Source organism: Vicia villosa, linkage group LG4 (assembly GCF_029867415.1).
Source record: "Vicia villosa cultivar HV-30 ecotype Madison, WI linkage group LG4, Vvil1.0, whole genome shotgun sequence".
Taxonomy (NCBI): Eukaryota; Viridiplantae; Streptophyta; class Magnoliopsida; order Fabales; family Fabaceae; genus Vicia; species Vicia villosa.
In genome coordinates, this window is record NC_081183.1 from 26,472,788 (window position 1) to 26,487,383 (window position 14,596).

The window sequence follows — 14,596 nt, forward strand, 5'->3', positions numbered from 1 at the left end:
AAGCTGTCCTGAATGGAAGCAGAAGTCAGAAGCTGTGAATGTTCTGAAGATCAAAGAAATTCAAGTTCTGAAGCTGTCCACGATGGAAGCAGGAATCAGAAGCTGTGAGTGTTCTAAGGATCTAAAGAAATTCAAGTTCTGAAGCTGTCCAATGGAAGCAGAAGTCAGAAGCTATGAATTCTCTGAAGGCAGAAGCTTATATGATCGTCTCTACCGAAATAATCAGGGAAGTCTTTTATTAAAGTTCTTCGAGTATTTATTTCAGGGGGAGATTATTTATCTCAGGGGGAGATTGTTAATCTCAGGGGGAGACATATTCATATGCTTATGCTATAGCTGTGTAATTTGTCTTTTGCCGTCTACTCTTTCTGATCGCAAATTCATATCATTTATATATGTTTTTGTCATCATCAAAAAGGGGGAGATTGTTAGAACAAGATTTGTTCTTATCAATTATCTTAGTTTTGATGATAACAATAATATGAATTTTGCTTAAGATTATATGGTACTCTAATCCAATGCAATTTCCCTTTCAGGAAATATATAAAGAGTACGCATAATTCAGCGCTCAGAAGTTGTGTCTCAAATGGTTCAGCATGCAACATCAGAACATGGTCTGGCAAGACATCAGAAGATGGTCGAAGCAGAATCAGAACATGGGTCTATGGAAGCATCAGAAGAACATGAGATCAGAAGCACTGAAGATCAGAAGATGGTATCACGCTCAGAAGCACTTCAAGGTCAGAAGATCAGAAGATGCTATGCACCAAGCTGTTTGACTCTGATGATATTCAAACGTCGTATTCACAAACATCAGATCAGAAGGAAGTACAGGTGGCAATCTACGCTGACTGACAAAAGGAACGTTAAAAGCTATTCTAGGCTACGTCAGTAGACACAGCGTGAACAAGGCTCGAGGTAGTTGACAAAAGCGTATAACATTAAATGCGATGCTGTACGGAACACGCAAAGCATTAAATGCACTCAACGGTCATCTTCTCAACGCCTATAAATATGAAGTTCTGATGAGAAGCAAGGTTAACGATCCTGAACAAAGACAATTCAAATTAACTTGCTGAAACGCTGTTCAAATCAAAACTCAGAATCTTCATCTTCATCAAAGCTCACTACATTGCTGTTGTAATATTTTAGTGAGATTAAGCTTAAACGTTAAGAGAAATATCACAGTTGTGATTATCGCTTTTAAGAAGCATTTGTAAACTCTTGAATAGATTACATTAAGTTGTAAGGAACTAGAGTGATCGTGTTGATCAGAATACTCTAGGAAGTCTTAGCAGTTGGCTGAGCAGTTTGTAACTAGAGTGATCGTGTTGATCAGAATACTCTAGGGAAGTCTTAGGAGTGAACTAAGCCTAGAGTGATCGTGTTGATCAGTAGACTCTAGAAAAGTCTTAGAGGGTATCTAAGCAGTTGTTCCTGGAGTGATCAGTGTGTGATCAGAAGACTCTGGAAGACTTAGTTGCGGACTAAGTGGAAAACCATTGTAATCCGTGCGATTAGTGGATTAAATCCTCAGGTTGAGGTAAATCATCTCTGCGGGGGTGGACTGGAGTAGCTTCGTTAACAGTGAACCAGGATAAAAATAATTGTGCAATTTATTTTTATCGCTCAAGATTTAAAGTCACACTTATTCAATCCCCCCCTTTCTAAGTGTTTTTCTATCCTTCATTTATACCATTAACCAATCACAACTATGAATCCTGCTAAATCAGATTGTAATTTTTAAATCATTTACATTACATAACAAAACCATATATTTCTAATGAATTATACTGTAAATCTTTTTTACATTGATGTCAGAACATCTCCTCTAAACTCTATGATGCCTTATATATAACTTGATTTGGGTTTCGAATGTATTGCAAACTTTCTCATATAAAAGTATTGGTTTTTGGTTTTTTACAAATGGCTTTGCCTACCCAACTATCCTTTAACAAAATGTTTCTTCATGAAAATAGGTCTAGGTCTTTAGCTCTAGTATCATGGAACTCTAATATCTCTTGTCCAACTAAATGCAGCGCAACAAATGAAGTTTCAAATAATCATAATCAAAATATTCCTCGTCCATCTTCAATGTTCCAATTCCAACCTTCAATTTGGACCGATGATTATATTCAATCATTAAATAGTGAATATAAGGTACAGTCATCTATAAATTCTTATTGATTTTTTTTTATACTAGGTGTAATTTATTTATTTATTTTTATTTTGTAACTTAATAGTTGCATATTTTTAAAATATTAGAATATTAGTATTACTAGGTTTAATTTTTATATAAAATAATAATATCATTTGAAATTATGAGAATTTAACTTTTAGATATATTATAGTTAGATAGTTGCGGATTGAATAACATAATTATTAATTTTTTTATTTAAATATCAAAAAAGTATGTCGTGATTATTAATTTTTTTTAAAAATATAATTATTTTGAAGTTTACTATTTAAGTGTAGGATATTTATACAAAATAAATTAAATATTATGTACTATAATTAACAAATAATAACTTAGTCCATCATATTTTTTTAAAGGTAAAATTATTTAAAATTTCATATTTTTTAGTTGATAATATATAAGATTAAAATACAAATATTTATGTTTAGTTGATAATATAAGACTAAAATATAAAAATTGATGTTATATATTTACATTTACAATTTGTATAAACCTATATTCATAATAAGTTTTAAATTATATCATATAAGTTTTTGTTGTATTTTACACATTTGTGAATCAGAATCATACGTATGTGATTCTTTAAATACTTTTAAAGTAAAAGTAACATACGGTCGAAAATCTAACAACTATCATTATCATTAGTTTAAAACAGTACATATTAATTAAATTTAATTAGAAATATAGAAATTTTATTAAGATATTGTATTGTCATGTTTTTTATCTATTGTAAAATTTAGTTTGATATAATTTTGTTTTTATCCTAGAAAATAATTAATAATTAATTATATAAGTATTTTTTGGTTTGATATTATTTATATATTTATATTTATTTTATCATCCAATAAAAAATTTAATGAAAGATAAATTAGTATCATTTTTGTATTCTACCGTGTATGAAATTTAGATTCTTCAATAAATAAATGATATATAATATCTCAAACTTATATTTATTATATAATATAATAATAGAGAAAGTTAAAAGTTTAAATTTCACCTAAATTAAATTTAGGTATAAACGTCAATTTAATCGTCATGAATATAATTCTTTTTACAAACATAATATATCATCATATTATTTAAATTCAATAAAAAGCAATTGATTAAGTACGAATTAAAATTAAATTTATGAAAAGATCAATATATTTTTTACAATAAAATTTTTAGGGATACTATTATTGTGAGATTTTGGATCGAACTCTAGTATGGCCGAAGGGTAGCTTCTTGGTTCGACAGGGTTAAGCATGAAGTCGAAGGTTGTTCACATGCTTGTGTCGAAGATGCTAGGTTGTTAGCATGTTAAATTAGGTTTTAGTGTTTAAACCCTAATTTGTTAAGTTAGCTTGTTTATTAAGTTGACTTGTGTAATGGGCCTTGTGGAAAAAGCCCATTAGTTAGTATGTTAGGTTTTATTATAAATAGCATACTAGTCTCTCATCATTGCTAAGCTGCAAATCCTAATTTAGGGTGAGAGAGGTTATTTGTTATTCTTGTAAACTTGTAATCTTGTTTTAAGAGAAAGTAAAAGAATAACGGTTATAACCAATTATTGTGTTCTTCTTCTCCCCTATAATTCCCTATTATACTTTGTTATTGGTATCGTTTTTCACAACAAATTGGTGCGGTGAGCGTGGAGAAGATGCCGTCAACAAAGTATGAGATTGAAAAATTCACCGGAGTGAATGATTTCGGTCTGTGGCGCTTGAAGATGAAAGCCCTACTGGTTCAGCAGGGTTGTTTGGAAGCGTTGAAGGGAGAGGCAGCCATGAATGCTGCATTAACGGCAGCGGAGAAGACAACTATGATCGAGAAAGCACACAGCGCAATTTTGTTGAGCCTTGGTGATAAGGTTCTCCGACAGGTATCAAAGGAGACGACGGCATCAGGGTTATGGGTGAAACTTGAAAGTTTGTATATGACCAAATCGCTGGTAAATCGACTCTACCTGAAGCAAGCTTTGTATTCATTCAAGATGATTGAAGACAAAGTATTGGCTGAGCAGTTGGATATGTTCAACAAGCTGATTCTTGATCTTGAAAATATTGATGTGAAGATCGATGATGAAGATCAAGCGCTGTTACTATTGTGTTCTTTGCCTAGATCACATGCTCACTTCAAAGAAACTCTCTTGTATGGAAGGGAGTCCCTGACGTTTGAAGAAGTTCAATCAGCCTTGTACTCTAAGGACTTGAATGAACGAAAGGAGCATAAACCTTCGACTGTTGGCGAAGGTTTGGCCGTTAAAGGAAAACTCTTACGAAAGGATGGTAAGTTCGACAAGAAGAAAGGCAAAAGCCAGTCGAAGTCTTACAGTGGCGAAGCATCTGGCATTCGATGCTACCATTGTAAAAAGGAGGGTCACACAAGAAAGGTGTGCCCTGAACGCCTGAAATATCATGGAGGTAAGGATAATGGCAACGCTGCCATTGTTCAAGATGATTTCGAATCATCTGATGTTCTTGTGGTTTCAAGCAGTGACTCTAAGAGAGAGTGGATTATGGATTCAGGTTGCACTTGGCACATGACTCCAAACAAAGACTTGTTCGAGGAATTATGTGATCAAGATGGTGGATCAGTATTGCTGGGAAACAACAAGGCTTGCAAGATTGCAGGTATTGGATCTGTTAGATTCAAGCTCCATGATGAGTCAATAAGGTTGTTGACTGAAGTCAGGTATGTTCCTGATTTGAAGAGAAATCTGCTTTCTCTTGGTGAATTCGACAAGAAAGGATATGTTTTCCAAGGAGAGAAAAGTATCCTAAGAGTCATGAAGGGTTCGAAGGAAGTCTTGAGAGGCGTGAAGAAACAAGGCTTGTATACCCTTGAGGCTGAAGTTGTAAGTGGTTCGACAAATGTTGCATCCACGAAACCTTTGTCGAAAACAGAAATCTGGCACATGAGATTGGGCCATGTCAGTGAAAGGGGTCTGGTCGAATTAGGGAAACAAAATCTGCTTGGTGGAGACAAAATCGAAAAGCTGAAGTTTTGTGAACCCTGTGTACTTGGAAAATCTTGCAGAGTGAAGTTCAACAAAGGCAAACAAAGAACACATGGATCCCTTGATTACATCCATGCTGATCTTTGGGGGCCTGCAAGGTGTCCATCACATTCAGGAGCAAGGTATTTTCTATCCATAGTAGATGATTATTCCAGAAAATTATGGGTATTCATTCAGAAGACTAAGGATGAAACTTTTGAGAATTTCAAAAGTTGGAAGACTCTGGTTGAAAATCAGACTGGCAGAAAGGTCAAGAGGTTGAGAACCGACAATGGCCTTGAATTTTGCAATGAGGCATTCGACAGTTTTTGTGCTGCCTCTGGTATTGCAAGGCATAGAACTACTGCAGGTACTCCACAGCAAAATGGTTTGGCTGAAAGGTTTAATCGAACTATTTTGGAGAGAGTCAGATGCATGTTGACTAGTGCGGGGTTAACAAAGGTGTTCTGGGCTGAGGCTGTTTCGACAGCAACATATCTGATAAACAGATGTCCTTCGACAGCGTTAGATATGAAGACACCTGAAGAAGTTTGGTCGGGACATCCACCAGATCTCGACAAACTGAGAGTATTTGGCTGCGTAGCCTATGCTCACATTAGGCAAGACAAGGTCGAACCTAGAGCTCTGAAATGCATGTTCATGGGATACCCTGAAGGAGTCAAAGCTTATAGGCTATGGTGCCTAGAGCCAGGTCACAGGAGGTGTATCACCAGTCGAGATGTAGTTTTCAATGAAGCTGAAATGGCTTTTAAGAAAACTGATGATGATGATCGAAGTGCAGAAGAGCTGGAACAGGTAGAGATTCCTGTTGAGGTGGAGCATGTTGATGCTGAATTGCATATCCCAGATGAAGTCGAAGAAGAAGCAGAAGATGCTGAAGTTGAGGAAACTGACGATGACTACCTATTGTCGAGAGATAGATCGAGAAGAGTCATCAAGCCACCTCAGAGACTTGGATATGCAGATCTTATAGCTTATGCCTTAATCTCTGCAAGTGAGGTTCTAGACGAAGAACCTAGAGACTATAAGGAAGTTATGAGGAGTCGAAATAAGACTGAATGGCTGAAGGCCATGGATGATGAGATGAAATCTCTTCATGATAATCATACTTGGGAACTGATCAAGAAACCTGTCAGGGCAAGGTTAGTCAGCTGTAAATGGATTTTCAAAGTTAAGGAAGGAATTGAAGGAGTGACGTCGAAAAGATACAAGGCAAGGTTAGTTGCAAGGGGTTTCACTCAGAAAGAAGGTGTCGACTTCAATGATGTGTTTTCTCCTGTTGTGAAACATAGGTCCATTCGAATGCTGCTTGCCATGGTGGCACAGTTCGATCTTGAACTGGAACAGATGGATGTGAAAACTGCGTTCTTGTATGGTGATCTAGATGAAACGATCCTGATGAGGCAACCTGAAGGGTATGTCGAAAAGGGGAAGGATGATTATGTGTGTAAGTTAAAGAGATCCTTGTATGGGCTGAAACAATCTCCTCGACAGTGGAATAGGAGATTCGACAAGTTCATGGCACGCATAAGTTTCATTAGAAGTCAGTTCGACCACTGTGTTTACTTCAGATTTCGACCTGGTAATTCATTTGTTATTTTGTTGCTTTATGTGGATGATATTCTCATAGCAAGCAACAGTGTCGAAGATGTGATGAGGGTGAAGGCTGAACTCAATAAGGAGTTTGATATGAAGGATCTGGGAGCTGCTTCCAGGATTCTTGGAATTGACATTCGAAGAGATAGAAAGAAGTCGAAGTTATGCCTATCTCAAGAGGCATATCTACGGAAGATTCTTGAAAAGTTTGGTATGTCGAATTCGAAGCCAGTTGTGACTCCAACAAACCCTCAATTCAAGCTGAGTATTGATCAGTGTCCCAGTACTGATGTGGAAAGAGCCTATATGAATAGCATCCCATATGCTAATATAGTTGGTTCTTTGATGTATGCTATGGTTTGTACTAGACCCGACATAGCATACGCAGTTAGTCTTGTAAGCAGGTACATGGCGAATCCTGGAAAGGCTCACTGGCAAGCATTGAAGTGGATTTTAAGGTACATAAATGGGTCTCTGAATAGAGTCCTAATTTATGGTGGAGCCTTGGGTGAAGATGGTAAAGCAGTAATCGAAGGATATGTCGACTCTGATTATGCAGGTTGTATGGATTCCAGGAAATCTATTTCTGGATATGTTTTCACTATGTTTGGCACAGCAATTAGTTGGAAAGCAACACTTCAGAAGGTTGTTGCTCTATCAACCACTGAAGCGGAGTACATTGCATTAACTGAAGCTGTGAAAGAAGCATTGTGGCTTGAAGGTTTTGCGAAGGAGCTGAAACTTCAAGGTCGAGGTATCACTGTTAAATGTGATAGTCAAAGTGCAATACACCTGTCGAAGAATTCAGCCTATCATGAGCGAACTAAGCACATTGATGTGAGGCTGCATTTCGTCAGAGGAGTAATCGAGCGTGGAGAAGTCCAAGTGCTGAAGGTTTCGACTGAAGACAATGCTGCTGATATGATCACCAAGACATTGTCGAGTTGCAAGTTTTTCCACTGTATGCAGTTGATAAAGCTGCATGAAGAAAGCTAGTTTGTTCCCTTGATGTTGTAGAGTTAGATCCAAGGTGGAGATTTGTGAGATTTTGGATCGAACTCTAGTATGGCCGAAGGGTAGCTTCTTGGTTCGACAGGGTTAAGCATGAAGTCGAAGGTTGTTCACATGCTTGTGTCGAAGATGCTAGGTTGTTAGCATGTTAAATTAGGTTTTAGTGTTTAAACCCTAATTTGTTAAGTTAGCTTGTTTATTAAGTTGACTTGTGTAATGGGCCTTGTGGAAAAAGCCCATTAGTTAGTATGTTAGGTTTTATTATAAATAGCATACTAGTCTCTCATCATTGCTAAGCTGCAAATCCTAATTTAGGGTGAGAGAGGTTATTTGTTATTCTTGTAAACTTGTAATCTTGTTTTAAGAGAAAGTAAAAGAATAACGGTTATAACCAATTATTGTGTTCTTCTTCTCCCCTATAATTCCCTATTATACTTTGTTATTGGTATCGTTTTTCACAACAATTATATTTAAATATACCTAAGAGAACTTGAATTAAAATAACATTTCAAGAGTTGCTTGAAAAAAGTAGAAAAAATGCAAACTAAAAGTTTATAAGACAAACATACAAACAATATTTCTTTTGGTAGAATTACACTCTATATAAACTATAACTGATCATTTTAATATTTACAATTTTATTAATACGATAAATAAGTTAACGAATAAAATTTATTTATTTTATAAATTGAATGATCATAGTTAAAATATATGTTAACTTAATATAAAAAAAGAGATTTTTATTATCAACACTTAACAAAAGTTATACTCCACTATTTTACAAATAAAGATAATAATAATATAAATAATTATTAAAATAGTAAAAAATATCATTATACACAAAATATGTTTGATCAATACACAAAATGTTCATTATAAAATATATAAAAATATCATTAAAATAGTAAAAAATAAAGTGTAACAAAAATTAACTAAATAAAGTAAACAAATGATAAATAATTTTATTTATTATGATACATAAAAAATTCATTTGATAAATTAATTTTCAAAAACAATTTTAAATTTAAAAAAAATGTATTTGATAAACAAAATATCCAAAACAGTTTTAAAGTTAAAAATAAATTTGCTAATTTGAATTTTAAAACTTTTTGTATTAACTCATATAAATAAAAAACATTTTTATTATATTTCATAATTAAATTTTGAATTATATAAAATTTAATATATAATTTATTCACTAAATAAAATGAAGACCAAATCTTCTTATATAAGTTTTATAAACTAATCGAAACTGAGTTTTTATCATAATTAGTTATTAAAATATTTTATATTTGTGATTTGTGATTTATATTTATTATTTTAAAAAACTAAATAATTTAAAATTTATATAAAAATATGAATAAAGTAGTAAATAATTTTATTATTACTAGATGCCTTTTATTTTAAATTTTTGTTGAATAGTAATAATAAATTAACTTATTTTTTGTTTTTTAATTTTATATTATCATAATAGTTGTGTATAATTTTATGATTATTAAGATGAAATTTAGTAAATATTTTTTTAATTAAAATAAAAACAATAAAGAGTTTTATTAGTTTTTTTTTGTAAATTTATAATCCAAATAGGAATATAAAAATTAATAATAATAATAATAATAATAGTACTATAATTATTATTATTCATAACTCATAAATTATATCAATTTTAAGATATTATAATCATATCAATTTTATTAATATTTTTAATTAAAAAAAATGTGAGATTGACACAAATTTTTAAGTAGAGTTTTCTCAAAGATTGCCATCATGAATCTTAAATTTATATTAAATAGATTTGTTAAACATTGATGCAAATACCAACCACCCATGTAATACTTGTTTTGCGGGTGATGAAGACAAAAATAATAAAAAGAATTATGTCAAAAGTCAATATATAAAGCCCTATTTGTTTTACCTTTAAAAAAACTTTTTTCTTTTGTATTTTTAAAAATGGATTCTATTTTACAATATTACAAATTGTTTTATATTCATTTTTTAAAATTAAATAATTAATTTTGACATTCTATAACATAATCATATATTATTATTAGAAATTAAATTTGAGACCAACGTTCTCATAATGTGAAGTTTATACAGAAATAAAAGGCAATGGACAATCAACTGCGCCACAACTTCTTTTTTATATTGGAAAATTAATTCTCTTAAAAATTACATTCATGGACTTATGAGATACAACATTGCTATTCATAAGGCTTCAAATTCTCTATAAAAGATCAATTGTTTCTGGTGCTAGGAAATCTAAAGTGTCAAGTGTAAATGATATGAAGATTAAAATATAGTCGAAAACTCAAATTTTAAAAAAAAGTTGTATTTCAAAAACGATTTTTATGAAAAACAATTTAAAATAGTTTTAAAATTAAGTGATTTTTTGAAATTTCGATAAAAAAAAGTTTCAATAAAATGAAGAAATATCTAAAATAGTATTTTAAGAATTATATTTCAAATTAAATTTTTATTTGAAACTTTTATAAAAAAATATTTTTATAAACTTTTTTTACAATATTTTATAATATTATAAAAATCATTTTTAAAAGAAAAAGACAAAACAAACGAAAACGGATCCATAATGAGCACATGTTTCTTAAACATCCATGCAAATACACGTCATTGTAAATAAATTATTTTTGAAAAATGTTGATAATATTTAGTTAAATAAATTGATGCAGGGCGAAATATATGCAAAGAAATTCAGAGTATTAAGGGAAAAAGTGAAGATGATGTTTAACAAAATGGAAAGTGAGGTTTATCAACTTGAGTTTATTGATGTATTGCAAAGGCTTGGAGTTGATTATCATTTCAACTATGAAATAAGGAACATGTTGGATAATATTTACAACACACAAACATCCAACTTGAAGAATAATTTATATGCCACAGCACTCAAGTTTAGACTCTTAAGGCAGCATGGTTATGACATATCTACAGGTTAATTAATATTAATCATAATTAAACCATAAGTAAAATCTTTTAATTTCTTAAAAAATATTAAATTGTAGTTTGAGTTTTTGTTGCAGATGTTTTTGTTTGTTTTCAAGATGAAATATATAATTTGAAAAAAGACGAAGCAATTGTTGTTGAGGGAATGTTGTCAATGTATGAAGCTTCATTTCATTCATTTGAAGATGAAACTATATTGGATGAAGCAAGAGATTTCACAACAAAGTTTCTCAAAGAGGATTTGAACAAACATGGAGATGATGATGTTATGTCAATTCAAATAAGCCATGCTTTAGAGTTTCCACTACATTGGAGAATTTCTCGATCGGAGGCACGTTGGTTCATTAATATTTATGAAAGACAACATAATAAGAGTTGTGTGTTACTTCATTTTGCTAAATTAGATTTCAACATTGTTCAAAGTATCTACCAAGAAGAGCTTAAATACTCGTCCAGGTAATAAAGCAAAAATACATTATTTTTTACGTTAAGTTTGACATTGTTTATTGTATTTATAAGATGGACAATAATTCTTTTTAATGAAATAATTATTTGCACGAGTTTAAAATATCTTTTTGAGCATGAATAAGGATTGATCTTTGATCTTTTTTAGTAGTCAGGAAATTTATCCCTTCCTCCTAATCTGATAAGTGGTGGTGGAATGATATAACTTCAAAAATTGTTCTAATTATATAGCTTCTGCGTACTTTTTTTTTCTTTCTCGTGAGTATCTTAGAGATTAGCAAGTATCGATAGTGGAGTTCGTTCTTTCTAGTATCTAGAGTAGCTAGCCCCCGTCTAAAGTAATTGTGTTCTCTTGACGACTCTTGCAAGATATGATTGCTACCGGAGTGAATTTAATCAAGAGCGAGATTCCCACTTGTTTTAAGGATGTCTATTGCTTTTTTGTTCGAGGTTTCTTAAATCGTCATTGCATCTGTTTGTGACTTGAGATGTAGCGGTTTCTGTCTGGTATAGGATTTTCAATTGATTGGGGTGGTATATAGTTTTAGTTAGGGATTTCTTGACCATTTTCATATGTTTTTACCTCTTCATGGTTAGTCTAGACTTATGAGTTGTCTTATGATTTGCAATGTTATGGTCTGGTAAATTTGAAAATCTCTGAATGATATAATATTCTCAAATAAATTAGTGTAAGTGAAGGACACGGAAGATATGAACATTCTTTTTCCTTGAAAAATGATATCTTGGTAGATTTGTGGGGAATTCACATGCTTTCTCGGCCTAGCTAGAGAACCCTATCTAACATCATAGAATGTGTTAATAAAATATGGGTAATGTGTTAATGATCTATTCGTTTATTATGAAACAACGACTCCCCTACCTAATTTATTTTGACCTCTTGAATAGATATGAATTCAAGATGGAGATCTCTAACCAAATACACCACCTTTCTTAATACTATCCCATAAATCTCAAACATTAAAGGAATCAATAATCATTTAAATCCAACCGAATCCATAAGAAAAAAAAATTACAAATATAAAATGCCAGTTTTATGGTTGGTTTTATGATTAGAGGCAAAAAAAAAAAAAAGAGTAATAAATAAAATGTTTATTTTTCTGGTATAGAGATAATTTAAATGACCATACTATAGATTTAAAAATACAATTCTTTCTAATAATGCATAATTTGTTTTGTCATTTTTAAGATGGTGGGAAAAAATCGAATTTGGAGAAAAGTTGAGCTTTGCTAGGAATAGATTGGTTGAAAATTATGTTTGGACAGTGGGAACAAATTCCAAGCCGGATTTTGAATATTACCGAAAAGAAATAACAAAAGTAGGTTGTTTTATTACCACAATTGATGATATTTATGAAATGGGTGGTACCTTAGAAGAACTAGAGCTCTTCACAAAAGCAATTGATAGGTAATAGTAGATGTATAACAATAAGGGTTAAATATGTTTAAAGTCCCTCTACAAGTTAGACATTTTCATGTTTTGTTCCTATAAAAATTTCGTTAAAGAACCGTCCCTCTAAAGTTAAGAATTTTAACTTTTGATCCCTCCTGCAACTTAGCGATCGTTTTTACAACTTAGCAATTGAATTAGCAACAGTTTTAACGATAATTTTAGCAGGAGGGACCAAAAGTTAAAATTTCTAACTTTAGAGAAACGATTCTTTAATGAAATTTTTTAGAGGGACGAAAAATAAAAATTCCTAAGTGTACTTTAAATATACTTAACCCTAACAATAATTTGTATAATTCTTTTTTTTATTTTATTTAAAAGAAATCTTTGGTGCTTATGAAAATTTTGCCATTACTTCTAGATGGGATCTAAATGCCATGGAACCTCTTCCACACCACATGAAAATATGCTTCCATGCACTTTATAACTTTGTGAATGAAATTTCATTTGAAACCTTGAAAAGGAGTGGGAACAATATCACATCTTATTTGAAGAAAGGAGTAAGATACATTATTATTATTATTATTATTATTATTATTATTATTATTATTATTATTATTATTATTATTATTATTATTATTATTATTATTATTATTATTATTATTATTATTATTTTGTCAATAATCTCAATTTGATATATGATATTATTGTGTTTAATAGTGGACAGATCTTTGTAAATCATTTTTGATTGAAGCAAAATGGTATCATAATGGATATACTCCGAGCTTTGAAGAATACTTAGAGAATGCAATGATAAATATAGGTGTACCAAATGTACTTATACATACATACTTTTTTATTTCAAATACATTAAAAATGGAAGATTTGGCTAGTTTAGAAGAAAACTCCAACCTCATTCGATATCCAGCAATACTTTTACGTCTCGCTAATGACCTCGGAACAAATAAAGTACGTTCTTTGTTATTATTTCTTAAAAATAAACCTTTATTAAGATTTTTTTTTAAAAAAATTAAACATCTATTTCTAATTAATTTTCTTTATAACTTTTTCAGCGTGAAAAGGAAATGGGTGATTATCCAAAATCAATTCAATGCTACATGAAGGAAACAGGAAGTTCTGAAGAAGAGGCTTTTGAGTATGTCAAGTCCACCATGTATTCTACCTGGAGAAAGTTGAATAAAGAATCTCATATATCTTCATTCTCTACTAGTTTCATAGAAATTGCGATGAACATTGGTAGAATGGCCTTGTTTATGTACCAACATGGAGACGGTCATAGCATTCAAGATTCTAAAATTCAAAATGGCATAATGTCATTAATATTTCAGGCAATTCCTATTATATATACTACACATCATAAATGATTTTTATTTTATTTTATTTTTGATATTTTGCTAGTGAATCATATTTGGGCGTAACACATGTCATATTTATATATCGGCACTACAAGAAAAAAAGGATATGCAATAGTCTATTTGGGGTGTTTTAGTAGTTCTAACCATCACTAACTCTGGGTTGTGAAGTTTGTTGTCAACTTTTGCAATACTTTGTGTTACAATTCTACTCAACTATCATATTATATTGTGACATTTTAGAAACTGCCTCTAAATTAAAATTGGAACAACAGTAAATGTCATTATTTTATTTGACATTTAATTTTTGAAGGTGTATTGAGACTGTTGTAATCAATAGCAATTTTGATCGATATTTAGCTTTTAAAGATACTAGAATTTGACCCGTGCGATGCACAATTTTTTTTAGTATGTTATATATAATGTCTATAATGTAACTATTGAAATAATGAAATTAAAATAGCTTTCAATATCAAAAATAAAATAAAATAAATTTTAAAACATAAATAAATATTGAATAACTTTTAAATTAGAAATTTTTTAATATTATAAATGATTTCACATACATATCGAGAAATAAGTAAACAACC

The 14,596-nt window shown here is 31.1% G+C and overlaps 1 protein-coding gene across 2 annotated transcripts; it reads left to right on the forward strand.

The window, feature by feature from the left end:
* Window positions 1-1,901: 1,901 nt before the first annotated feature.
* LOC131594654 (terpene synthase 10-like) lies at window positions 1,902-14,350 on the forward strand. Of its 2 annotated transcripts, XM_058866838.1 has the most exons (7): window positions 1,902-2,160; window positions 10,490-10,748; window positions 10,838-11,216; window positions 12,433-12,651; window positions 13,055-13,193; window positions 13,354-13,602; window positions 13,707-14,349. In XM_058866838.1, exons 1-7 carry the CDS (start codon window positions 1,927-1,929, stop codon window positions 14,016-14,018), a joined length of 1,791 nt encoding a protein of 596 aa, XP_058722821.1. In that variant the 5' UTR covers window positions 1,902-1,926; the 3' UTR covers window positions 14,019-14,349. The 2 variants fall into 2 exon arrangements, with proteins under 2 accessions (XP_058722821.1, XP_058722822.1); XM_058866839.1 differs by lacking the exon at window positions 12,433-12,651 and having other exon boundaries at window positions 13,707-14,350.
* The last annotated feature ends 246 nt before the right edge of the window (window positions 14,351-14,596 follow it).